Source organism: Petaurus breviceps, unplaced genomic scaffold, assembly GCF_028583685.1.
Source record: "Petaurus breviceps papuanus isolate PSGF00001 unplaced genomic scaffold, PetGlider_PUasm1.0 178, whole genome shotgun sequence".
In the NCBI taxonomy this organism is placed as follows: Eukaryota; Metazoa; Chordata; class Mammalia; order Diprotodontia; family Petauridae; genus Petaurus; species Petaurus breviceps.
The window spans coordinates 26039255-26067139 of record NW_027185777.1 but is presented as its reverse complement, the minus strand read 5'-3'; the positions used below and the strand labels follow the sequence as shown (position 1 = coordinate 26067139).

The 27885-nt window shown below is 37.3% G+C and overlaps 1 protein-coding gene across 20 annotated transcripts in view; it reads left to right on the top strand.

Moving 5' to 3' along the window:
- The window catches only part of PARD3 (par-3 family cell polarity regulator), a 739747-nt gene that overhangs the window by 100696 nt on the left and 611166 nt on the right, over positions 1-27885 (top strand). For 5 of the 20 annotated variants that reach the window (XM_069086484.1, XM_069086481.1, XM_069086479.1 and 2 more), the window contains exon 1: positions 22236-22821. The exons of 11 other annotated variants lie outside the window; for them this stretch is intronic. In XM_069086484.1, the coding sequence (XP_068942585.1) occupies positions 22696-22821 (126 nt within the window). In that variant the 5' untranslated portion in view covers positions 22236-22695. Of the gene's footprint in view, positions 1-22235; positions 22822-27885 lie in introns of those variants that run through there. 4 more of the 20 variants (XM_069086487.1, XM_069086486.1, XM_069086474.1 and 1 more) reach the window with 3 other exon arrangements.

The following is a 27885-nucleotide window of genomic DNA, read 5'->3' as shown; positions in this document are numbered from 1 at the left end:
GTTAATGGATAGTGATATAAGTGGACCATTTTATTACATTGCTGTTGATGATCTCTTATCCAATTATAAGTCTTAGAAAGAGGCTACTGCCTCAAAAATGGTGATTTGAATTTAATTCAAGTCAATGTTTGTAATGTACAAAAAATACTGTGATGGGCACTGGCGATATAAAGACAAAAATGAAATGGCTTTTTCCTTAAGAGGCTTATCTTCTCTAAGATGATACTATATCTGCACAGTTATGTAAATTTAAGGAACCAAGGATACTGAGTAGGTAACAGACAAAATATTAAACAAATTCCTTTAGCAACCTGTGCTGTTTTCATTATTCATAAAAAGCAATTAACTTGTCTTTGGAGAAGGAAATGGCAAACTACTCCAATAATTTTGAAAAGAGAAACCCCATGGACAATATTGGCATGTTCTTGGGGTCATGAAAAGTTGGATATGACTGAATGACTAAACAATGTCAACCACCTGTGTCCTGATGTTTTCATCATTGGAGACTGGATCTCTTGGCATTTGTTACTTTCACTAATAATTCAAAAAGCAATTATCAAATGCCTACTAAGTGGAAAAATGTGTTTTGGGGGTTAAAAAAAATCAGTCTGTTTTGGACATATTCCATTGGTAATGCCTATGGGACATCTAGGGTGAGATGTCTAGCACACAGTTGGTGATCTAGGACTAGAAAGTTCAGAGCATGATTGACTAGGGCTGCTTGTATAAATCTGTGAGTCATGTGGGGTAAAGGATGTTAGTGAAACTCAAGGCAATTGATGGAATATGGACTATAGAAAGGGGAAAAAAGAAGCCCCAGGACAACCTCCTGAATTGTGAGGATACCCACAATGATGATTTACTCAAAGAGGCAGAAAAAAAGAGAAGAATGAAAGCTGACAGAGGGGTGGTCAATTTTGTCAAAAGTATACAGAAAGATCAAGACTGAGAAAAGGCCATCAGAGATAACAGTCTGGAGACCTTTGGTAATCCCAAAAGGAAGTTTCATTCAAGTAAATATGAGGGATTTAGAATCTGGGCAGTTTTTAGGAGGCAAGAAAGCAATTTTAATGAATAACATTATTATGTCTAATTCTAATGAATTCTCTGCCTTGGCTGATAGCCCACACTAACACTTTTGCTGATGTGGTTACAAAGTAAATTCAAGTAAAGTGGAATGATGGCTATGTTTGCCAAGGCCTTTCCATTCAGCAATCCATGGAATGTTATATTGAAGTACAGTTATAATGGGATAAATGCTTTAATGAGTAACATTTTTTATTCTAAAACATTACTTTTTGTGGTAATTCCAGGTATTATTAGTTACAAAGAGAATGCCCTCCAAAAGTTTATTAAACAGATTAAATTGACAGTAGGTTATTGGGTTGCAGCAGTAAGCTTCCAGTTTTGTGAGACTGGGCTTCATTATAATTTCAAGCTTATTAAAATGACATTCCGCCTATCTGACCAGACGGAAATAGTAGCAGCTTTCCCACTGGCACCTAATGCTTTTGAAAGCTTCATCATACATTCCAGGTCTTCAACTATAACAATTTTGTGCAGCTGTTATGTCCGTGTTTTCTTTTTTTATTTGTTCTAATCCCTTCATTTTATGAATGAGGGAAAAAAAAAAACCTCAGGCAAGTTAAGTGACTTGCACAAGTTTATATAATTATAACAAGGCTTGTATTACAACCCAGGTAAGTTTGTGTTAATTGTGGTCATGTCTATAAAGTGGGGACAGCAATAAAAATCTCGGACTGTGGGTAAATACAACGCCTTGGTGAGATTGCTCCCGCGTGTTTATCTGAATCTGAAGTGAAGAAAGCCAACTGCTAATTGGAACACTTGATTCCAAACTTGGCTTTCCACTTGTCTTTTGGATCTAATAAGATTTTTTGCTCCATTCCCAAGTCATTGATGATTTTCCTTTCTTGATCTTTTCTTTCTTCATCTTCTGGTAGAAAACAATCCCTTTCATCCATATTGAATTAACTAAAAGTGACTTAAAAGAGGGAGACTAGAAGCAGCAACAGCCAATAGAATTTGCCTCCCGGAATATTAGTTATTAGTCATTGACTAGCATAGTTATCCATAATAGTGTATTTTGCACATGGTGAAATATTTTGAGAAGCTATTCAGCTTTAATCGTTTCAGTGGCAGAGTATGGCAGATATCCCCTTTTGTAAATTGTCTTCTTCAGTTCAGGTAAGGATAGATGGAAATGTTTTGTGTCATATATCTAAGTTAGATGTTCACTTTCTGTCTTCCATAACAATCACCCATCATGACAGCAAATAAACCTAATCAGTTTTCACTGGAATTCATGGTATAGATAAGCACAAATAAAATTACATTCTAGGACTGTATGAAAATCATAGACTGTTAGAGGCTTTAGAGATAATCTATTGCAATCCCTTCTTTTTTTTCTTTAACATTTTTTTTCTTTTTTGGATGGGGGAAGGCTGGGCAATTGGGGTTAAGTGCCCAAGGTCACATGGCTAGTAAGTGTTAAGTGTCTGAGGCTGGATTTGAACTCAGGTCCTTGACTCTAGGGCTGGTGCTCTATTTACTGCACCATCTAGCCACCCCCAACTCCTTCGTTTAATGGATACCATTATTATGGTATGGAAAAAAAAAAAAACTATAGGCAAACAAAGTGACTAGCATGAGGTTCTATAGTAATTGTCAGTTGTTGTTGGCCAGCCATTTTAGTCATGTTGGACTCTTCTTGATCCCATTTGGGATTTTCTTGTCAAAGATACTGGAGGGGGAGGGGTTTGCCATTTCTTCAGTTCATTTTACAGATGAGGAAACTGAGGCAAATAGGGTTAAGTGACTTCCCAAGAGTCACACAACTAATAAGTGTCTGAGGTCAAATTTGAACTCAGATCTTCCTGACTTCAGGCCCTGGGCTCTATTCACTGTGCCATGTTGCTGCCCTGAGTTACTGTCATAGGATTAAAACCTAGATTGTTTGCCTCCCAGTCTAGCATGACTTTTTCATTGTGTCACACATGACTGACTTACCCTTTACTCATACTATTTAATTTTATATAGGTAATTGAAACAATTTTTGTCCTTGCTGTCTGTGTATATGTCATACTTACCTACTAAAATGTAAACTCCATGAAGGCAAGGATTGTATTTTATTTGAGTATTACATCTCTCCTAGCACCTGTCACATCATAGATGACTAATAAATGTTTATCAAATTAAATTCTCTGAGAAAACTGAAGCTTAGGTTAAATGACTCTGAGTCTGTAACCTAGTAGGTGTTGGAACTGGGTTTGGAAGATGCACATATCTTGATTCAGGTTCATCTTTTCTTTCTACTATAACAGAAAGGCTGACTAGAAAGATTTTTCTTGTTCTTTTTTCAATATTTATTTATTTATTTTTTGCTTTTTGGAGGGCAGTTGGGGTTAAGTGACTTGCCCAAGATCACACAGCTAGTAAGTGTGTCTGAGGTTGAATCAGGTCCTCCTGACTCCAGGGCCGGTACTCTGTTCACCTAGCCACCCGATTTTTCTTGTGCTTTATAGACACTGATGAAGACTCAAAGCTTTCACCAGATCTTTATTTTTTTATTTTTTTTTAAAGCTAACTTGCTGAAGGTTACATGGCCAGTCACATCATTTATATAATTGCAAGAAAATCACAACTACTGTTTGTGTAGGTATTTCTTTTATTCTTTTTTTTTTTTTAAGCAATCAGGGTTAAGTAACTTGCTCAAGGTTACACAGCCAGTTATTTCTGGGTGTGGTGCTGAGTATCTGAGCCCGGGATTCGATCTCCAGGTCTTCTCAACACTGGAGCTGGTGCTCTTACTCACTGTGCTACCTGGCTGCCCCCTTTCACCAGATCTTAAAAGCAAAATCCAGTAGAGGCTTACTTAGAGGCTTCACCTATTGGTTGTGTGATATGTGGTAGTGATGGAAAATTCTTTGTGCCTGCACAGATAATCACAGAGTAAATGTTGAAAAGTGAAAAGACAAATTGTGTTAATGAGATAATTTGGCCTGACCTGTTGTTAGCTCAATCACCCTAAATAAACATATGATATAATTAATCTTGGGAAGCAAATAAACAGTATCTCCTCCTCCTTCCTCTCTCCCTTCTGCCCACCTCTTTTACTTCAATCATTTATGTTTCTGTATGTGTTGACCTTGACACTATTTTTTGTAGCCTTCATGCAACGTCTACAATAGACTAATGTGAGAAAGGACAGCCTAAGAAGTGAGGCTTTTTATTCCTATAACATCCTGAGACCTCTGCAGAAGATGTGCTTACTATCCTTGACAACAGTCTTACTATCTTTGAATCATTGAAGATTGACTCTCTTCTCCAACCCCTGATTACTTTTTCTAACTACACAAAATTCACCTGTATTCAGATTGAATTATATTCTTAGGATATTGTTATAAATTGAGCTTGCTGATGTAGGTATCTTAAATACACAAAGACATTTCAATCTTCAAAAGTAGTGAATCCCTCCAATTAGAGCACAGAATTTTGTTTTTGTTTTGTTTTTGCTTTTTTTTTTGGAGGGCATTTGGGGTTAAGTAACTTGTCAAAGGTCACACGGCTAGTTTTGTGTGTGTGTGTTAAGTGTCTGAGGCCAGATCCGAACTCAGGTCCTCTTGGCTCCAGGGCCAGCACTCTCTCTACTCACTGCAACACCTAGCCACCCCCAGAGGACAGAATTCTTTAGTGATATGAATAATTACTCCCTTATATCTGTTATATATATTTGAATTTTGGAATATGTTTTCTTAAAGTTGTACATGCTCTTGATGTAATAAATAAGCAGGATTTGGCTAAATTATAACAGCAGCTATCCTTGCTGTGTGCCAGGCACTGTGCTAAATGCTCTATAATTATTCATTTAATCCTCACAACAGGTCTGGGAGGTGGAGATTATCATCCGTGTTTTATAGATGAAGAACTGAGCAAACTGAAGTTAGATAATTTACCCAGGGTCAGAGGCTGGATTTGAACTCTGGTCTTCTTGACTCCAGGCTCAGTACTCTATCAGTCAATCAACAAGCATTGATTAAGCAAGCATCTACTATGTGTTAGGCACTGTGCTCAAGACCCTCCTCTAGGGTGTATGTTGTTTGTGTAGGATATGATTATAAACATCAAGAGTGTGGCTTGAATATGATCAAAGATAATTTATTTTTGGCATCAAGGATGGGGAGCTATTTGGGGAGCAAAGCAATGGGTGTGGGTCCTTTTGGCAGGACTCATCTGAGGAGGTGCCAGGTTATTCTTCTTGGGACATTTTCTATCATTTTCTATCAAGGATTTGCTGAAGACCTTACTTTAGTTATTGATGATTTTGCTTCCCCATATGTTCCTCAGATTGTATATATTTAGACTATTCTCTAATATTGGCTTTCTCTTGAAAACCGGAGCTGCCAAAATGCCTGTCATTTTCATTTTTTACGTAGTATTTTACTTTTGTTAAGTTTTCCTCAACAGTTAATTTTTCCCAAGGCTTAATCTGGTTGAAAAATTCTTCTACCTTTTTTTCTTGTTCCTTTCTTATACAATTTGAGTAACCTGGTAAACAAACTTGAGGACCACTTCTATTGCATATGTTTCCACATATTCTCCCTCTCTCTTGAATCTTGTCCATAATATTTTTCAAAGTGGTGAACAAATTTAATGCAAACTTGTTCTGAATTTTTACTTTAAACAGCATTTAAATGTAGTATTCAAGAAACACTACATTTAGTATTTAGTTGTGTTTTGAATATATGTATGTTTGTATGTATGCATGTATTTAAGTTAGGTTTAATATTTATGTTAGTAGAAAACATACAGGACTAGGGATGTCTGACTTTTAGTCCTGACTCTGACATTACATAATTCAATGTGTGACCATGAGCAAATCACTTTGTCTTTCTAAATTTCAGTTTATCCATCTGTAACAGGTAAGAATTTAGTAGTTATCTTCAATTTCAACCCTAAAATATGGGATTCTAACTGTACAACCTTCAGGCAGTACAAGGTGAAACAATTTTTTATTCAGCAAATAGTAAACATTTATTAAGGGCCTTATGATTGCAGAACACTGTACTAGGTATTGCAGAAAATAAAAAATAAATAGGTAAGACATAGCCCCTGACCTTCTGTCAAGAACCCATATAATGGGTTGCAGCTAGGTGGTGCAGTGAATACAACACCGGCCCTGAAGTCAGGAGCACCTGAGTTCAAATTCGACCTCAGACACTTGACATATTTACTAGCTGTGTGACCTTGCGCAAGTCACTTAACCCCAATTGCCTTCCCTTTCCCCCTAAAAAAAATCTATATAATGCAAGGTTTTTTATTTTTATTTTTTGCTTTTTGGAGGGGAGAGGGTGGGGCATTTGGGGTTAAATGACTTCCCCAAGGTCACACGGCTAGTAAGTGTCAAGTTTCTGAGTCCAGATTTGAACTCAGGTCCTTGACTCTAGGGCTGGTGCTCTATTCACTGCACTACCTAGCTACCCCTATAATGCAAGCTTTTTGAGGCCACAGAATGTGTTTCTCCCCCCAGGTGTTTATAACAGTGTTGGGCCCATAGTAAGCATTTAATAAACATTTGTTATTTGAATAGAACATTAGTTATATATAATACTACATACATATCATTCTGAGGAGCCAGTCAAGTAAGGGAGGACAGTAGAGTATGATCTGACCCACCATACTTATGCCATATCACCCCACCCCCAAATATTTCATTGTATCCTGGGGTCAGGGGAGTTCCTACCTCTAATTGTGAGTTTAGGGAGTTCAGGTCATCAGCTGTGTATACACCTTTATACTGTGAGGCATAAATGGCTCTCTAGACAAGGGAAGAGATAAGTGGCTTCTGCTTGCTCCACTATACCCTACTTTGCATGGCTCACTTACTTTAAAAAAAAGTTTATTTTTATTTTGATAAATCTAATAATTATTATATTTATTATTTTTATTTATTGCTAGCAACTAACAAATAAGGTGGGCTTTTCCATATACATAGCAGAAGAGAAACAGGAGCTTATACTTAAAATTGTGAATTTCTGTTATATATAACTTTTTTCTTTTTATATAATAAACACATTGTAGCTTTCAAAGCTCTCCTGATTGACTATGATCTTTCTTGGCTTTTCTTTCTTTCTCTTCTGCATTAAAAAATGTGTCAATGGCTCCCCTTTCTCCCTCTTTTTTTTCTGTTCTTTGCTCACCCTCCCCAGTCCCATTGGAGAAATGAAAGAAAAAGAAAAAAAGTCTTTATAACAAATATGCATTTTCAAGCAAAACAATTTTCCACATTGCCTGTGTCCAAAAATATTTGTCTCATTCTGCATTTTGAGCCCATAACCTCTGTTAGGAGGTGTGAAGCATGCTACAGCATTAGACCTCTGGAATTATGGTTAGTCATTGACCAGTTCTCAAGTCTTTCAAAGTCATTCTCTTGAACTCCATCTTAGTTCATATAAGGCTTTTAGGATTTTCCTCAAACTTCCCCTTTCTTTATTTGCTTTGGCACAATAATATTCAGTTGCATCTATATGTCATAATTTATTTAGGTATTTCCCAGTTCTTTGCCATTGCAAAAAGAGCTGATGTATGTATTTAGTGATTTACTTTGGTAGCTGAAGTCCTGAAACCTCTGGGTGACCTCTGTCTTGTCCTGGCCTGCCCTTTCCCCTCCTACAGCCTCACTCTGCTTCCTTCACCAAGGGAAGCCTCCCCGGTGGCATCATCCTTTCATATGATCCCTAAGTCTCCTCTCTGCTTCCCTCCCACCTTGTGACACCAGATTGTGGTACAGCAGAGTGCTGGACTCTGGGTTACTGGGTGACTCTGGGCAAGCTGCATGCTCTTTCAAACTTAGTTTTTCTTTTTATCTATAAATCAGGGTTATTGTGAAGATCAAATGAAATGTTGTAGGTTAAGTGCTTTGTAAATGTTAAAATGCTATCTAAATGTCAATAGCCTGGCCCAGTTCTATGTGTCTATCCTAAAAGAAAATGGGTCATTTTCATAACTGTCACTGCCTTCCATAATTTTATTGGAATGATTTTTCTCTTGTGTTCAATAATAGATGTTCAATGGCGAGAGCATTGGACTTGGACTGTGTTTCATCCCATTTTTGAAGGTTTTTTTTTTTTTGGAGAAACATAATTATAAAGTAAGATGTCTTTATTTAGGAAGTATATCTTCCACATGGCAGAAGAAAACAGACCTTGTAGCATAAGTCTGCTATTTATTCTTCCCTTATCCTATATACTAATGAATCTAGGTAATAGTTTGTTTTTTTTTCCTTTAACACTTACCTTGCTGCTTCTGCATCTTAAGCAAGCTAGGGAATCTTGGAAATGAACCATTTTGGAGAACATCAGTTCATTCACTTTACTATAATTTTCACACACTTAACCATCTGGTTTCCTCATTTACATATTGGGTAACAACGTTTTATTGCAGAGATACAAATAGTCTCAACTACTTACTTACTGGTGGGGCCAGGAATTAAATATTTTAATGAAATTTCAGCTATCCATCACACTGTATGGCTGTATTGACTGAATAAGGGAATTTATGTGAAAATTGATCTTGATCACTCATTAAATCTGCTATCTCATCTCTATTATTCAAGAGAAATGCTGCCGAGAACCCACCTTTTAATGCTTTTAGGAACCAGTTAGTCCTAAAGGAGGTTATTTTCCATGTCCTCATTTGTTTTTTTATTTTCCATTGTTGAATATACATGCAATTATTAACTAACTTAAAAGATTTCACTTTTTAAAAAGTTAAGAGATCAAAGAACTGACTGATAGCTTGTCTCAGAAGTTGCCACACACCTCATAAAATATTGCCTTGGTGTATTTGTGGCTGTTCTTATTACAAGATGCACAGTGAATGCAAAGCACTCATTTTGGGTTGGAATTTTGCAGTAAGGAAGCATTTCCTTTGGTATTATAGGACAGAGTATAAAACTGTGTGTGGTGCTATCTTGTTACTGAATCAATCAATGATGCCTAATGTAGTCCAGTAAACTTTCACTAATTTCCTGATAAAATTAAGTCAGTCTGAAAAAATTATTCTCCAGAACCTTTTCCCTCTCCTATCCCCACCCCTTAATTCACTTTCTCCCCTAGGGACTGATACATAGGCAACCATACAAAAGCTGGCAAAGGAAACACATGAACTACTTAGAAAGCTGTCAAATTACTTTCCGGTTACTTTGTTAGTAGACCATTCACTACACAATAAAGTTAATTTGTTGTATGCAACTTCCTTACTTTATTTTTAATTAAATGGATTTGTGTGTGTGTGTGTGTGTGTGTGTGTGTGTGTGTGTGTCCGTGTCCATGTCCGTCCGTGTGTATCCACTTATCTGCCAAATGTGCTAATTTGCTGTAGGCTTCTAATTTAAATGAAGTTGTACAATTTAAGTGTTTTAGCTTTCGGGGATTGTGCCTTAAGCCCTATCTCTCCACAGAGGCACTTAATTTTGGTGTGAATTGTTAGATAGTAAAGCAGGTTTCCTGCAGTATTTTATGGTTTTGTGTATGATGATGACAACTTCCTTAGGGATAATTCCCTTCCTGAGGGAGACTTTTATACACAAGGCAATTATTTGCATTATAGAATCTAGTTAATGCATTAGCTTTTGGAAACTGAGATCAGTGTACCAAACTATAGCAGTATGAAAGAATTTATCTATGATCTTCTTTGTTTTCCACAAATTTTCATTTTTAGCTATTTCTCATAGGTGATAAATTATGTTAACAGAATTGCAGATGAGAAGGATGAAAAAAAAGGAGTAATTATATATGTCCTGCTAGAGAAGGAGGTGGGGCTTTGCGACTCATATGTGAAATGACCAGATTGTACTGGATGAGTTTAGGGTCCTGTTCAACTCCAAGTTGGTGATCTAATGATCTAGAAATTCTCTCTTCTAGTGCTAGATACTTCAGTCCCACCAGTTATGGTGTTACCACCCTGACGGTAGATTGCAGTGATAGCTTCATCAAGCAGCCACAGTACATGTTTCTAAACTAGTTATGAAATTAAAGAGAGGTCAATTAAAAAAAAATGAAGATACATTAAAGTATTTATCCAATTAAAATATATCCTCATGTATGTACACACTTGTTTATGTGTGTATAGATGCATATGCGCACATGCATATACATATATAGGCATGTGTACTTGCATGCATGCATATACATTTACATATACACCTATATACATACTGTCAAAGGTGAGTTATATGGTAGAACCTCTGGTCTAGAGTAAGATCTTATTATTCTGTCATTCAGTTTTGTTTGAGTCTTCATGAGCCCGTGGATCATAGTACATCAATGCTGTTCATAGGGTTTTTCTTTGCAGTTACCAAAGTGGTTGGTCATTTCCTCCTCTGGAGTCTAAACTTCACTTCTGAGTCATCACCTGATTCTATCTGCTATTTGAGCTGACCCTGGAAAGATGGGTAGGATTTTGGAAGGTGAGAATGAGGAGGCAATTCTGAAAACAAAAAAAGAAGGAAAAATATGAACAAAGTCTTACAAGTAGAAAAGTGTTGAGGCATGTTTGGGGAACAACTTAATTTGGCTAGAATGGAATATGTGGATGAGAGTGTTGAGATGATGGATTGGGATCAGATCATAGAAGTGATTGAATAATAGATTAAGGAGATGATACTGTAGGTTACAGAGAGTAACTGGATATTTTTAAAGTGTGGGATGTACATGATTACTCAGCTAACAACAGGCAGAATGACTTGGAGAGTTGAGAGAATTGAGGTGTGAAGAGTTGTTGGGGGGCCAATGCAGTACTCTGGAGGAGTTTATGAGGGCTTGACGTAGGCTAGTGATAGTGGGAATAGAAAGGGTGCAATGGGTGAAAGATTCAGTGATGTAATTGGCTAGACTTGGTCACTGGATGAGACATGGAATCATAGACAGTGTTACATTTTGAAATCTGAGTTATTGGAAAAATTGTGGTGAACAGGTGGATTGGGGTTAAAGGGTAAGATGTAGTTTGGACACATGGAATTTGAGGGCTTGAAAGAAATTTAAGTGGATATGTCTTAACAGGTGGTTGGAAATATGGTGATGGAACTTAAGTTTCCTGAATGAGATGATGAAACAGAAACACAGAATTGTCTTTCAGTGTCCCTGTGCTAAATAATGCCTCATATAGTGTTGAAGTTCAGTGGTTGATTCAGTAATATTTTAGTCTGTGATAACTTACAGAAACAACTTTGTTAATCAGAATCTTGCAAAAAGCTCTCTGCCCAGAGACAGTGCATATTTTTTTTTTCTGGAAGATTCTCATAATTTTTTTGAGGAAGAGAGCTTGACAGTGTATTTGTTCCTATTCAAGTGTTCTGACATGTACTCATCCTGATTTTAATGTTTATAATAAAAATTTTCAGAGATCATTTGCTTCTGGAAAATGTATTTATATGCTTGCCAATCTTAGATGCATCTAGGTGGGTCTGCAGTCTGAGCACTGGGCTGCAGTTAGGAAAATTTGGGTTCAAATTGTGCCTCAGTTACTTATTGACTGTATCACCCTGGGCAAGTCACTTGTACCGTTTGCCTCAATGTCCTCAATTGGAAGATGGGTATAATAATAGCATCTACCTTGCAGGTTGTTAAGAAGATTAAATGAGATGATATTTGTAAAGTGCTTAGTACAGTGATTATCATGTAATAGGTGCAGTATAAACGCATTTATTCCCTCTTTCTTAATTGTTCTCTCCCACCTTCCTTGGCCGGGGTGTGAGGTATTCGTAATATTTCTATGACTATTTTAATTGACACTCTCAATGGTTAATTGACCTGTGTCTAAGTAAACATACACACTTCCAGTTTTCAATGAAATGATTTGGAATACAATCAAATGTACTTGCATAGGAAGAAGAGAGTAGTGGGAGATTGAGCAGTGCTTTTAATGACTCCACACCATTCAGCAGCACAGAGTCATCTCTTTTTAAACATCAGTGTTGTCAGATCAATGTTGTCTCGTTACAAATCTTGTAACATTTTTAATGTTACATGTCTCCAAAGAATCAAAGTTGCAGCTGACTGAAAGGGCAAAAGGGTTATATATAAAATATATATAAAAAGGTTATATATATATATATATATAACCTATGGTTATATATATATATAACAATAATAATGTAATGTATATATTTGTATATACTATAGTGGGTAATCAGCAAGGTGCTGGTGGAATGGTCATGAAGCCCATTGGAGGGGTAACACAGTTTCATTGAGGTGCACTGGTACACACAACATGTGTAGAAGGGAAAGCCTTTTATCACATTGAATGGATTCTCTGTAGAGACCTCTGGGAGAATTGAAAGCACAAGTGAGCTGTCATTTTCACCAAGGGAAAGAAGACCCATATGAATGATAGCACGGACCCATTAAAATCTTTAAAAAATATTTTAGGCATCCAAATCGCCATATGGAATGCAGCTTTTGTTTCTGAAGGTGCTTTCAGGTCTTGCACATACTGCATCAGGGTCGTGATTTTTTTTTATTTGTTGTTGCTATATTGTGTGAGTCATTATACTACAGAGGTGGCTGCCTAGTCTAGCTATGCACAACTCCCACCCTGGCAGAGAATAATAACAAATAAGGTTAGGCAAGCCAGGGGCCCAATTAGTATTTTAACGCCTGACTGAAGAGTTTACATTTGAAATGACAGGCAAGAAGGAAACCGCTCTGTTTCCAAAGAAGGGACTGACACACTGAAAAGGATGCTTGAGTGTTTTTCTAGCATCTTTGAATAGGATGTAGATTGGACAGGCAAAGAACAGAGGCACAGAGAGCAATTCAGAGAGATTCTTCAAAAGGACTTTAACATTTGCATATTTATAAATCTGGATGGATTGGGGATGAGAAAGAAACCCTTCAATTTCCATCCACAGTTCAGAACTTGATTCCAGTCAAATGAATTTCTCCTCAGTGTTGAGGCTGCAGTGGTTTGAGGAAATACTAGAAGAAATAGAAATTCTTTTAGATTTATTCACTGTACTTTAAATACTGTTCTGTATTAAAAACCTCATTGCTTTTAGGCTTCATTTACCAGTTTAAAAAAAATTGGTAAAAAACCACTCCACTCTAGTTTTCCTCCCTCTCCTTTTTCCTTTCTTTCGCATGAGTAGCACCACCTGGTGGTTACAAGCATGCATGAGGTATGGTTTGGTGGACGAATAAGCTGTTGTGACTGGGGAAAGAGCCTGGACATCACACTAAGATCTTTTGTTTGAAAATCTGTCTTTGATGTAGGTAATGGGAGAGAGTTAATTTGACCATAATTTTGTGCAAGAGGAGAATTTTTTAAAAATGATAGTTTTTTTCATCAAGTGTGCAAGAAAGCAAAACTTTTATATTAAGAAATTATTTCATATATTTATTCTGATCACATAAGACTAATTGTGATTTATTTTCCATGTAAATCAGTTGTTGTTGTTGGGTTGTGTTGGACTTCCTGACTTCAGACCTGGCACTCCATCCACTGTGCCACTTAACTACTATAAATCACACCCAATATTGTAACTAGAGTAACTGATGTGAATGCTGGCTTCTTATTTTAGTTGAAGATGGAGAACTGCTGCTTGATTCATTGTCTGACTGCTTAATTGATAGATGAAAAGGACCTTCAGAGGTCATCTCTTACCTCCACGGGAGGAATGCTACACATAGGTGTTGTGTTTCATGGCCACCTGGCCAAAGGAATTGAATTTAAGACAGACCTTACTTGACACAATATTCAGTTTTTACCAATCATATTACCTTTTTAAGTTCAGGAGGGGAAAGATTGCTCTGCTACAATGTAAATTCCCAACAATTTTTTTTTTGCTGCTGTAATAATTCTGAATTCTTTTTTTAAAAGGAGATCTTATTGAATGTGATTAAGGACCCTGCAACTTGCTATGCATAATGCATTTTTTGTTATTAAATTTAGGAATATGTATGAGCTGTTTTTGTAAGTTACATAAGGAGGTTGGGAGAGAGGAAAAGCAGCAGTGCTTCAGATTGTGTGGTTTTGTAAAACCATTTTCATTGTATTAAAAATCCATAAATGTTTATGATCATGTTCCTCCAAGCAGCTTCTAATTCTAATATATTGATTTTTAAATGAAATATATTTTATGTACAGAAGAGTGAATTGAACAGTTTTCTTCTTTGGCCTTATCTGTTTTGTAACTTATCTAAAAATGGTATGGTTCAATTGGCTTAAAGATTAAAAAAAAAGTTTGCTGCAGAGCTGACTCCACCAAGCTGTTTCTAGGTAGGATGTAGAGATTTATTCAGTGTTTGTATTTTTATTATTTTCATCATTTAAGTGAGGAAGTGTTGGAACTGCCTTTTGCGGGGACTGCTTTCCTAACTGCTGATAGAGTGCACTCTGCTGGTCAGTTTGGATTTTAATAAAATGCTTCATGGAATGAGTATTTTAGAATTTTAGGCTTTAGGCCTCAGAAATCTTCTAGTTCAAGCTTCTTTATTTGCACATGAGAGAAAGAAGGCCCATATAAAGTTGCAGCAATTTGGCTAAGGACATTTGGCTAATTAGTGACAGAATCAGTTTTCTGAATTCATAGTTCAGTGCTTTCCATTCTATGGGAGTGGAGTGGGGAGGCCTTAAGGTCCAACATTTCTCCTGTGCTATAGACTCACTGTAGTATCCTAGGATAATACATTGACCCCCAAATGGACCATCAGTAAAATTTGTCCTTTATGGATGCCTATAACAGCAGCATATGACAGTTATAAAGTGAGCTCTTTTTGAGGTTTGTCAAGGGTAAAAATGTTGAATGTTACATTTAATGGATTCACTATAATAATGAAATATAAGCATTTATATAGTGTTCTATGATTTGAAGAGTGGTTTGCTTCACAACCCTGAAGATGGATAATGCAAGGAAATTATCTCCATTTTTTTTAACCTCAGAGAAATTAGGTGACTCATAGGTGATCACACAGCTGGAAGGTGTTTGAAGCAAGGAAATTATCCAGGTTTCTTGACTCCAAGCTCAGCTTGGAGTTTACCAACTGTTTACCTTGCAAAGCAGGCAAATGTAGAGTCCTTTACACACATTAAAGAATTTTATTCACCTATAAAGGTGAATTGTTATAACTACCCCCATCCTGCCTCTCTAGAAGAAATTGCCTTCAGACCCCTTAAAACTCCTAGTTACCTGGATTTGTAAATAGCTTGTTACATGTGACAGAAGCTGATTTTTAAAATTCTGAGGGGGAAAATAAGATAAAGTTATAGCATTCCAATAGAAAAAGTAAGAAAGAAAAAACCCTGTGGAGTTGGTGTGTTGTTTTTTGTTTGTTTTTGCTGTTTTACTAGTTGTTGCCTTATGTGACTCTCATATTTATTTTTTTATTTGTGTGTTAAAAAAAAAGCCCCTCCACATATCTCTTGAAGTTAAAAAAATCTTGCTACACTAGATTTGTCCACAGCAATTGCCTTCATCTTATATCCTTATCTGTTATTTTCAGAGGAATCAGTTTGAGATAAATGAGAAAAAGACACATTGGAATAATCTTTTAAAAAGTTAAATTTGTCTGTCTCTTTTACCCAAACTTGGTCAGCAAAGTAGTTAAAAGATTGTAGAAGGAATGTTTATAAAGTTGAAGACTTAAAATCACTTTTACGACACAGTTAGGGGAATTCTTAGCTGGGCATACACAGGAAGTATCAGACCTGACTTGCTCTGACATGAAGAATGTGATGCAATGACTGACTGAATATATTACTCTATTGAATATCAAGTTTAACATTAACTCTGCCTTGAAATTAGATGAAGTGACCAGGCTGGTTCTTCAGTATTTGATGCTAATTAAAACATCTATATTGTTCTTGTGGAGTAATTGTAGCTTACTTAGACCCTTCCCAAAAGACCTAAAGGGATTATCATAGCCAGTTTGTTGTACTAACTAAAAATAGCATGAGTATGAATGACAAAAACATTTTTAGGAATGTTTGACAATTTTAGGAATGAATGACAAAAACATTTAGGAAAAATGAAAAGAAGTAATTTAAAATGAAATAATGAATTTTGACAAGCACCATAGCCCAATGGATAGATAGCTGACCCCAAAGAGTCCCAAAGATCTGGGTCCAAGTCCCACCTCTGATACATCTGACTGTGTGACCCTAGGCAAGTCACTTCTTTTCTATGGTGCAGGGAAATCTCTAAGAACTTAAGTTCCAAAGTGAGCATCAATCTATATTGGTAGCAGTTTTCTCATGAGGAATTTCCTATGCTAGTGAAATAATTATTGTTATTCAGTCATTTAAGTTGTGATCTCTTTTGGGTTTTCCTTGGCAAAGATACTGAAATGTTTTGTCATTTCGTTCTCCAGCTCATTTTGCAGCAAAGGAAACTAAAGCAAATAGAATTAAGTGACTTGCTCAGGGTCACATAGCTAGTAAATGTGTGAGACCAGATTTGAACTCAAGAAGATGAGTCCTCCTGATAAATAAGTACCAGGCCAGGTACTTTATCCACTGTGCCACCTATCTATATAAGAAAAAAAAAGTTAACTTTAAGAAAATTACACGCTGTCTCTATTTTGGTGCATATTGCACTAATTTGAACTTTGCCCTGGACGTTTACTAACTATGTGACCCTAGGCAGTCACCTAACCCCTTTAAGCCTTGGTTTCCTCATTTATTCAGTGGGGCTAATAACTGCACTTGTGTGATTATTAGGGATGAGGCCTGCACTGGTAGAGTTCCAGAACTACCTGGTGAAGAAGTTCCCTCTCCTGTTGCAGACTGGCCCTTGAGCTGAAGTTTTTGGTCACACCAAGTTTCTTTGAGGCACTGAGAAGGGAAATAGTTTTCCCTATCACCCAGACAGTTTGTATCAGAAGGAATCAATCAATAAACATTTCTTTTTAAGCACCTACTATTAGCTAGGCACCATCTAACCACTGGGGTGCTGTGCTCATCCCTTGAAGGTTTTAAACTCGACCTTCCTAACTTCAGGCAAGCTATCTAGCCCTTTCTCCATTACCTCCCTCATAGGATTAAGGAGAGGATCACATGAGAGAAATTCTATATAAAACACCCTGATACTCTAGAAGTAGAGTTTGCCTTTGCCACTTTGAAAATATTTCTTTGTGGAGCAGCATGGTGGACTGACTGACTTTGGAATCAGACCTGGTGACCCATGGCCAGTGTGTGGCTGCCTGGCCTGCATGGCCATGGGGAGGTGCCTTCACTCTGGAGTGTCCCAGACCAATGTAAGCTGGAGCTTATCTGCATCAGAGGCAGACATTTCTGAGCTGAGAATTCTCCACAAGGAGGAAATACAATTTGAATTAGGGAGAAAAATTCAAGCACACTGCATGATGTATGTATGTAAATGTTTGACAAAGAATGGATGCTTGTACTCCACAATGGTTCATATCTCGTTCCTTGTCATCTCCAGTACAGTTAGCAGGATTTCTCATACCTGCTTTCTCTTAACTGGTCCAGGCTCAATGTCTAGTTCTTCAGAGGCTTGGCTGGCATGTGAGGTTTTTTTTTTTCTCCCACTTTAGTCTATAAACCCCCCCCCCCCCCCCCCCCCCCCACATACCTACACATCCCCTGTCTTACACATGTACAGAGAATGTGTAGTTGACTATTTGAGGCCTTCTTTATAAAGAGCTCTTGCTAGGAGCTGGATATCATGAGGATTATACAGTCCTCATCCTTGCTTCTACTGCACTTAGCCTACTCCTAATTGTGGACATTACTGCTAGGTGTACAGTACACACACACGTACACACACACACACGTACACACACACACACACACACACACACACACACATGAAATGAGTCCAGAGAGACAGGACCAGTTAGCCCCATCACCTGTGTTGTGTAGCTATTGAGTACTCCTCTCTCCCAATACACTGTGAGGATTTAGGATCCATTTATCACGTGCTGTATTTGGTTCTTCATTGAAACATCTGTATACAAGATGAAAGCCAATGATATTGTTTGGGTTTCTGATGTTGTGCAAGTTTCACAGATACGAGAACTTTTTCCTGCCCCTCCTTCCTTTATGTGGGGTGTGACTGGATGCTCAGAATTTTTTTTATTGCAGATATAGAATTAAGTAATTGCCATCCTATGATGATTTTGTTTCCATTCTGGTCTTGACTCAGTGAAAAATTGCTAGGACATCCCCAATTCTCCAGTCTCACTGTGAGTATTTTCTTTCAGGCCAGATACTATGACGTTTTTCTGAATTATAATCATCATTCTTGGGTGAAGAAAAATCACTATCAATTGCTCAGTAGATTAGAGTTTATTAGGTAATTTGTGAATGTTTTAAAAGGTTCTGGTGATGAAAAAATGGCAACATATTTTAAATCTTTTAAGCAAATTTTGGAGGAAAAAGAAAACATTTATACACATGATAATGTAGCCCCCAGTAGTCCTTAAAATACATTCCCAGTTATCTACATTGGATTTTTAAAAGTTGCATGTTCATTATTTATACTATTAAAATTGTACACTATTTGTATACTATTATATATACAATTGAAAATTAGTGTAACAAATCTCACAAGCCCAACTTGTTTTGATGCCATTAAAACTGTACTTGGATCCAGCAGGACATGTTTTTGCAAGAATCCTAGAAGTTCATGGTTCAGGTCTATGTGGGAATAAAACTCAAGTGCTTAAAACCCAAGAAAATTCTCATAGATGCTACATCAATCCAGCTTAATTAATAGGTTTGCATTATGAATTCTCAGTGAGAAAGAAACTCAGAACTTATGCTTTACATATGTATGTATTCATAATATCAGTACTAATTAAAATTCATTGGCCTTATTACCCAACTTTAATTTGGATAGGCAAAGTCCTATTCTTGAGGATTGCCTAGAATATGCTAATTTAGAATATAAGAAAAGGAAAGAGGCCAGAACAAAACTGTATAATGTGAGGGCCATGTAGGAAATAGGATTCCTATATAATACAGGGCAGATTTAAATAGATTGCTCTATTACTTACCTGAGCAGATTTGTGACTTTAGTTGTCAAACAAGTTTTGTGTCTTCCTTGTCTAGTCTTGTTGATCTACTGTATGTGTCAAGGCTTCTGTAAACAGGAAGAACTTCTGGAGAGTAGACATTGGTATATAGGGCAAATAACTAAACCTTTCTGTGGCATACTGTTGGCCTGCTTAGGATAGCTGGCTAAAGCATTGTATCAAGAAGGTGATTTTCATAGGAAGGAACTAGCCAGAGACTGCTGCTGTAAGCCTAATGTGTGCTTTGGGCAGCCAAGGGCTCTGGGTTAGAGCTTCAATCCATCCCCAAATCTGCTTTAGTTAGCAGAAAGTATGCTCTAGTGGAAAGAGCCCTGACTGTGAAGTCAAGAGACAACTAAGTTTAAATTCTGCTCTGCTATTTACTACGGTAGCTGTGTGACATTGGGCAAACCATTTCACCCCTTTGACCACTGACCTCCTCACCTGTAAAAGAGACAATAATATCTATAATCTTTTCCTCACAGGGTTGCTCTGAGAATCAAATGAGGCACTGTAGGTTAAGTTCTTTTTTTGGGGAGGGGGATGAACTAGACCTGTGATTCCATTAGTGTGGGAAACTCTCAGTGATGGATCTCACTTTTCCAATGCAGATTCAAACCTTCTCTATAGATTATGGTATGGGAGAGGTACCAGGGCACTGAAAGATTAAGTGACAGTATGTGGCAGAAGTGGAGACTTGGACCCATCCATATTTTTATGACTGGGAGTCTGGTTCTCTACAGACTGGAAATGCCTTTCCAAGCTCTTTGCAGAGCTACAAGTACTAGAGAAATGGCAGTTATTATTATTGTTATTTTTATCAAAGCGTATACAAGTATCTTGTTATTACTTACTATTCACAGAACAGCAACTACCTTTGGGACTCAGCTCCTTTGCCACAAGATTCCCCTCTATAATTCCTTCTCTCCCTATACCTATCCCACTGATCCTCAAGGGATCATATTCACTGAATCTCCTCAACTAACTCTTCCCTCACTTTAGCCCGTAGCAGTTTCTCTCTTCCCTTACCTTTTTTTTTTTTTTTTTTTTGCTTTTTGGAGAGGAGAAGGTAGGGCATTTGGTGTTGAGTGATTTGCCCAAAGTCACATGGCAAGTTTTGTGTTAAGTGTCTGAGGCCACATTTGAACTCAGTTCCTCCTGACTCCAGAGCCAGTGCTCTACTCATTGCGCCACCTAGCCACCCCCTTCCCTTAACTCTTACAGTGTCTATCTTCGGTATCATTTATTTAGTGCTCATTGTATACTATTTTGTACTGTTAAATTTATTTTTCAAAAAATAGAAGAAAAATTACACAAGGCCTGTGCAAACTGAGACCCAGAGATGTCACAAATCAGTCAATAAATGGCAGTCAAGATTTGAACTTGGGTCCTTTGATACTCTGTCATCTGCACATTGCTCTTGGAAATAATTAAGGAGTGGGCTGTACCTCTGCCAACTCCCAGAATGTGGCCCTCATATTCAAGAATATTTAAACAAAATGGATGATGTCAATAGGCATAAAGGATACTAGAATACAATATTGAAAACACTTTGAAATATGCCACTGTGAGAATGCGAGTAAAAAGAAACTCACAGATGTCAAGGACTACTCTGGTTTTCTTGTTTTGTCTTCTATTTTGCTGTGGCAGTGGGTTTTTGTGATTGTACACTGATAGGAAAAGTGTTTCTTTGTTCCTTAGCTGAAGGTACAAATCCTATGAGACAGGGTGAACTTGGAGATTCTCAGTCATTACAAAATTAGATAATGCAATAGTGGCATAATTTTTTTTTAAATAAACTTAGCATTGAAAAGTTTATCTGCCTTTTATTTTATTAAATCTCATTTTTTCAATAAAAAGCATTTATCTTCTCTCCCTCCTACTTCTTCCAGTCCACTGAGGGAAAAACTCGGTAAAACTCTTGAAAGAAATAGTCAGTCAAAAGATTAAAAAAATAGCACCCTCTACATGCCAGGCACTGTGCAAAACACCGTACAGTTATTATCTCATTTGAACCTAACAGCCCTGTGAGGTAGGTGCTATTATTATCCCCATTTTACAGATGAGGTTAAGTGACTACAAAAACAAATTCCCACATTTTTCATGCCTCAAAATATGTTTGCTCCCTTTAAAAATTTATCAGATTATACCCCTCTGAAACTGTTTATTCCTCACTGTGTTTTGTGCTGTTTTCCCTCCTCTCCCTAAAACTTCCCATTAACATTTTATTGCTGTATGATATATTCTCTTCCACACATTAATTAAAGATTGCGTAATAATGCTTTGACTGAATTCCTTTGACATCAGTTTCTCTTAGTGTACATGTTGTTTTTTGGGGGGAAACTTTATTTTTTAATACTATTTAAATGTTGACATGGTTTTGTATTAACAAGACTGATATTATTCTGGTGGAATCAAAATTATTATGCAGCAAAACTATTCAATTATTTATTCTGAGGGGGCCTGATACTGAAATATCTCAACAAATAACTTAGCAAATGAAGTGAAAAACTATGAGTACATAGATAACCAGGCATTTGGGAGTGCTAGAGAAGAAGTGGTTTTTGTGGTATAGGACCTTGGTTCAAATTTTGGCTGCTGCTTACTATCTCTGTGACCTTGGTCAAGTCACACATTTTTCTGACTCTCAATTTTCTCATCTGTAAAATGAGGAGTTTAGACGAGAGGGCCCTGGAGGTACATTCAAGCCCTAAATCTACGGTCCTGTTATCCATTTCAAAATAAGATTATTTTAGGGCCATTTAGAAACATAGTGTTACGACAGATTGGAAGGATATTTGTAATCCAAATGTCAGTTTATCTGGCTTTAGAAGTCATACAACCAACATATATATCAGTGTCAGTGGAAAAGATCTGCTTGTGGAGTTAAGGACTTGGAATGTCATTTTTGCTTCATATCCTGGTAGTGCTTGCATCTTACTACTTCTGATTTTGTCTCAAATCACTTGTTCTCTCTGTTCCCTTCAGGATCCCATGACCAGGGTGGGTGTGTTTGGGGGTAGGATACAGTCCATGCAGTCAAGGAGATTACAACTTAATTGGCTGTGATGAGAGTAAAACTTAACAACAAAGGGTTATGAATTATGAATGACAAGTACTACAGACAAGAAATACTAAAGTAATTCAGCAGGGAAGACAGGTCATTGCTGGTTGAAGTGGTTAAGAAAGGCTTTGAGACTGATGGAAAATTTCAGCTGAGCCTTGCAGCATGGGGTGGGCTTAGCATTGGGGGAGATGGGGAAGGAGGAGGGCATTTCACCCTCCACATTGTATGTCTCAGAAGTATATCATAGAGTACAATAGTTTTGGCATTTCTCCTGTTGTCAGAATCTTGCTATTTTGCCACAAATAGTCACTGTTTAAATGAATTCTGGTCTTACCTGAGCTGCGCTTAGCTCTTGGCAAATCTTTTGAAGATACAATCATAGAATCCTCCCTTGATGGTAAGAGGAGTACCTTGGGAAGGAGAAGGCAGCCCCACCTCTGACATCAGCAGGTTTTGAGGTGAAGTTAGGGAGCTGTCCCTTCCGCCTTCCCAAGTAACTCTGACCTTATATTCTATATCAATGGAAATAGCTCTTGAGTGACCACCGACTCTGGGCCAGATCTCAGCTTTGTGATGTTATGTTGTTGTGGAACTCTGACCAGGACATCTGGGACCGCTGGATGCGATGGATGTGAATATAGGGTCCATCATATGCAGCTGGATAGCTTCCTTCCCACCATTTCCCAAAGGACCTCTGAGGTAGGCAGAAGTCTAATATTTTGCTATTTTTCAAATTGGATTCCAGGGAGGATTAGAGGTGAATCCTGACTTTATCATTATTCACTGTTCTCTCTCTGTTTCTTTCTGTCTCTCTCTCTGTCTGTCTCTGTCTGTCTGTCTGTGTCTCTCTCTCTCTCTCTCTCTCTCACACACACACACAATTTCACACCACCTTTACCATTTCATGGTAGCTCCCTGCACTGATGCTTAACTTACATATAGTTTAGGGTTTTTAACTTGCCACTGATCACATAGTGGGCAGAGAGAGCACTTGAAGTCACCACTGTAAGGCTATTTAGTCCCTTATCTGCTGCTTTGTCCTCATCTATGAAAATCCATTAGGATTGTTTCTGATGTTTTTTAGTTTGGAGTATCCAGGTGCAAGAGATGAGTCATGAGCATATCTATGAAAGGAGGCCTTTTTGAATAGGAAATGTTGGGGAATGAGATGCTTGTTGGAAATTTTTTTTAACTTTCATACAGAGCTATTTGGAATTTATCATGTTTCATTGGGGTTTGCCTTCTATGCCAAAAAATTCCTTTTGGTACTTGTCAGACTCTGGTGTTGTGTATTAGTTATAAAGTAAATATGCAAAGATACATTTTCTTTTTACTGTGTGCCTAGGTTAGATGGTGAATAACATTAGGGAGTGGATTTTCTAGGATTTTTTCTTTTATAAATGTTAGGTGAAACAAACTTTTATTGCTTAAAAACAAAACCAATGCCTTATAACACTTCCACTATTATGTTCCTGGCTGTGTGGGCACAAAATCCTAGGGAACAGAATAATTGCTATCTGCTGAGATTTTTAGTTCTTCTTTGGAAGAGATCAGAGCTGATGTTAATTTTCTGTTCTCATAGGACCCAGCACAATGCTGGCACATAGTAGCTTTCCTCCAACACACAGATGTGGTCATTTCACCAAAGAGAGTAACGCTGCTGGTAGCAATTAAAGATGTAACAGCTCAACTAATTTAGAGGAAAGTGTAAGGTAGAACCAGTCTCCTGGGGCAGAGCATCAACACCCCCAGACTCTCTCTACCTGCCACCCCACCTAGTCACCTCTACCTACATCTGCATAGAGCTGAGTGCTACAAATTGTTGGAGATCTGAATGGAACATGGGTGCATACCCTAATCTCTCATTCATTTTCTCCTTTCTCACCCCTTGATTTCTGTTTGATTTTGGTATTGACCTCTCCTCCTAATCTGGGTACTGCTTTCTGTTCCTGCCCTCTCAGTTTAGCTTCCTGTATCCCAGGCAAGGAATTTCAGTTCTGTGTCATCAAGCAGCTATCACCTTTCCTTGCTCCATAGACTGGAAGGCTTCAAGTGGGTCGCATAAGAAGTGCTCACCACTAACCTATTCCGGATTCTCTCCTTATTCCTGTAATTGAGCAGTGCCAAGAAGTATAGCATGGTGGATACTGCACAAAATACTTATTTGAATTTATACTTCTTTTTGAGACCTTTGCCAAGAATAATTAAAAATTAAATATTATTTATACTTCCTCAAGTTAACAAAAAAATTAAGTGGACAGGCATCCACTATTTTCCTTTATTTTCTTAGTTGACTCTGGCTACTATTTTGGACTTCAAATCTATTGTCCCTTTTCTATGGGACCTTTAGCCATTGCTACTGTGAAGGAGAGACATGGCAGTACAATGGGAAAAGCCCTGCATCTGGAGTCAGAAGACCTTGGTTCAAATCTCATCTCTGGCAGTTATGACTGTGGACAACTTACTTAACTTCTGTGGGCCTCAATTTCCTCATTTGTAAATGGGGGGAGGGGAGGTTTGGATAGGTTTCTGAGGCCTATCCATTTACTATAATCCTAAGTGGGTTGGGAGAGATCAAGACTAGTTGCATGTTTTTCTAGTGTGAGATAGAGAAGTTTATAACCAAATATGTCTCTACATCTAGAGAATAAGTGCAAAGTTTGTTTTTTTAAAATAGATTTTGAATGGATTGTATGACAGTGCTTTGTGGGTATACATCATATCAAGATCCTGGCATGTTTGCCCATGTTTTTCCTCTCCCCTATTGGTAAAGCAGGTTGATTTAAACTTTTTTTATCAGGAATCTTTCCCATCTTTTTCTCTTCAACTGCTATCATCATTTTTTAAGCCCTACCTACTTCTTCTCTGGGCTGTAGTTACAGGTTCATAACTAGTCTCTTAATGTCCACCCTTCACTGCTATATGCATCTTTCTAATACACAAGTCTGACCTTGGAATTTCCTTCTTAAAACAAAGTGACTTTCTTTATCTCTGGGTAAGATACAAACCACTTAAACTGGCATTCAAGGCCTTCAATAAGTCACCTCCAATCTACCTGTCCAGTCTTACTTCATTCTCTTCCCTTTCACATTCTGCATTTTAGCCAAGCTTCAATATGGTCCCTGATCTCTTCCTGTATTATCCTGGGACTGTACATTTAAATGCAACTGGAATCCCCTGTTTCCTTATCTCCCTTGTTTTGAAAGAGTCAGTCCTGATATGGTAAAAAGTGTCCAGGCCCTGAAGTCAGTGATTCAGGTGTATGTCCTGTGTCTGACACTAATGGATAAGTCACACAATTTTTATGAGCTTAAGTTTCCTTAGCTGCAAAATGCAGGTAATATTAGCTTGAATTATTATCATACAGCATTTTTGACATGTGAATAGTGAACATCTAGAAAGTGTCTTGTAAACCGAAAAGCAAAGAACAGCCGGTATTATTCAATCTAAATTCAGAGGGTTAAGTGCTTTGCTATTTTAAAGCCTTATACTTAGGAGATTATTATTATAATGGTTATTTATTGTTATTAATAATTACTGACCAATCCTTATCTTTAAGGCTCAGTTGGTTCAGTTGTTTTTCAGCTGTATCTGACTCTTGATGACCCCATTTGGGGTTTTCTTGGCAGAGATATCGGAGTGGTTTGCCATTTCCTTCTCCAGCCCATTTTACAGATGAGGAAACTGAGGCAAACAGCATTAAGTGACTTGTCCAGGGTCACCCAGCTAGTAAGTGTTTAAGGCCAAATTTGAACTCAGGAAGATGAGACTTCCTGACTCCAGGCCTGGAGCTTTATCTACTGAACCATCTAGCTATACCAAGGTCCAGATTAGGTGCCACTGTTTCAAACTGCATGAAGGCTTCCATGATAACCTTTCTGAAAATGATTTATCTCTTCTGTTTCTACTTTTATTTAGTTTTTATCTCACTATTGTATTCACTACATTTTGTCTTGTGAACAGGTCTTGTTTATATTGGATTTTAAGGTCTTTGAGAGAGAGCCATTTCTTTCCTATTGTACCTCTGACAGTCTTCCATGCCACAGGCACTTAAATGTTTGTGGAATTGAATTGAGTTAGTGGTGTGGATGAATATCTACACAGAAATCAGGTTTATCAGACTGATAGCACCAGACATAGAGCTGGGGTGGTAAACTCATATATGAGATGTCAGAATTGGGATCTCCAGATATCTTTGAATGAAGGGTGGAATATAGAAAGGTGAATTTTAATTGGGATAAATGCAATGTCTGACTCAATTTCAAAGTATTCATCATGGAGTTTCAAGATGGGCATTGTCTAATAGCAATCTTACATACAAGACTTCTGGGTTTAAGTGGATGGTAAGCCCATTAAGTCAGCAGTGTAATGTAACAACCAAATAAATTAATTTGAAGCTAATTGTGTTAATTGAAGATTAGTGTCCAGACAAGTCAAGTCAGCAAGCATCTATTAAGCTCTTATTGTATGCCAGACACTGTGTTCAGCATGAGGGAGGTAATAGTGTTTCTGTAATTCTTTATTGGTCATGTCCTGTTTGTAGTGTGTTCCCTTTTAGGTGCTACGTCTTAAAAAAAAAAAACCATAAACCCAAACAAATCTATGGTTTATCCATATGAAGGCATAAATTGTATGGAGACAATACAATACAATACAAACACAATGGAGAGAAATTATTTTAGGGGCAATTGAGGTAACTGAAGACATTTAACCTTAGGAAAAGAAGATTCAGGGAGATGAGGAAATTGATTTTCAAATGCCTGAGGAACTATTATGTGCACCCTTAATCTCTTCCTTTTCTTCCTGTTGCACTTTGTTTACTTCCTTACCCCATGGCCTTCCACTTCAAAGGTATACCCACCACCACCCTAGAGTGGCTTACCCTTTTGACCTTCTGTCAGTTGCTCATGGCTAACCCACTTTTCTTGATTTTTGCTCCCAGACTGGAGAAAGTCACAAAAAAATCAAACTGACTTTTCCATTCTAAATTAAAGCTAAATGAATACCAGTTGAGCCCTCACTGTTGCTCAGCTGCCTTTTTTAGTCATCTGTAATGGATTTTAATTGTCTTTTCTATTGCAGCTACTTCAACCCTTCACTTTCCTCAGTTTCCCCAACCCTACTTCTATAGTCTTCTCTTATCCTTAATGAAATGGTCCTTTAGAGGGAATGTATGTCCTAAATTAGAAATGTATACAATGATCATTGGCTGTAATATTAATGATTTATGAAACTTGATACTTTACAATTTTATCAAATGCACCTTTAAAAAAAGTAATTTGATTTAACAATAAAATATTTTTCTTTTTGCTTTTTGGAGGGCAATTGGGATTAAGTGACTTGCCCATGGTCACATGGCTAGGTTTTGTGTTAAGTGTCTGAGGCTGGATTTAAACTCAGGTACTCCTGACTCCAGGGCTGGTGCTCTATTCACTGCACCACCTAGCTGCCCCTACAATAAAATATTTCTTGATTAAGAAATTAAAAACAAACAAACAAATGTTTAAAAATCCTTTTCTCCCCCTGGGTTTTAGGGATGAGAAAGTGAGATGTTTCCTAAATGGATCAACAGAGTAATGTACTTCCTTTCATTTTTTTTAAAGGAAATTTCTTTTCTTATGCTTTTGGAATGATTCCAAAAAAAGTAACAGGGCTTTGAACACTTTCTTTAACATAAAATGCCTTTGTTTATAATAATTGATGTCAGAACTTTGGAAAAATTATAATTTCTAGCTATTCTCTTCTTTAAAAAAATACCAACAT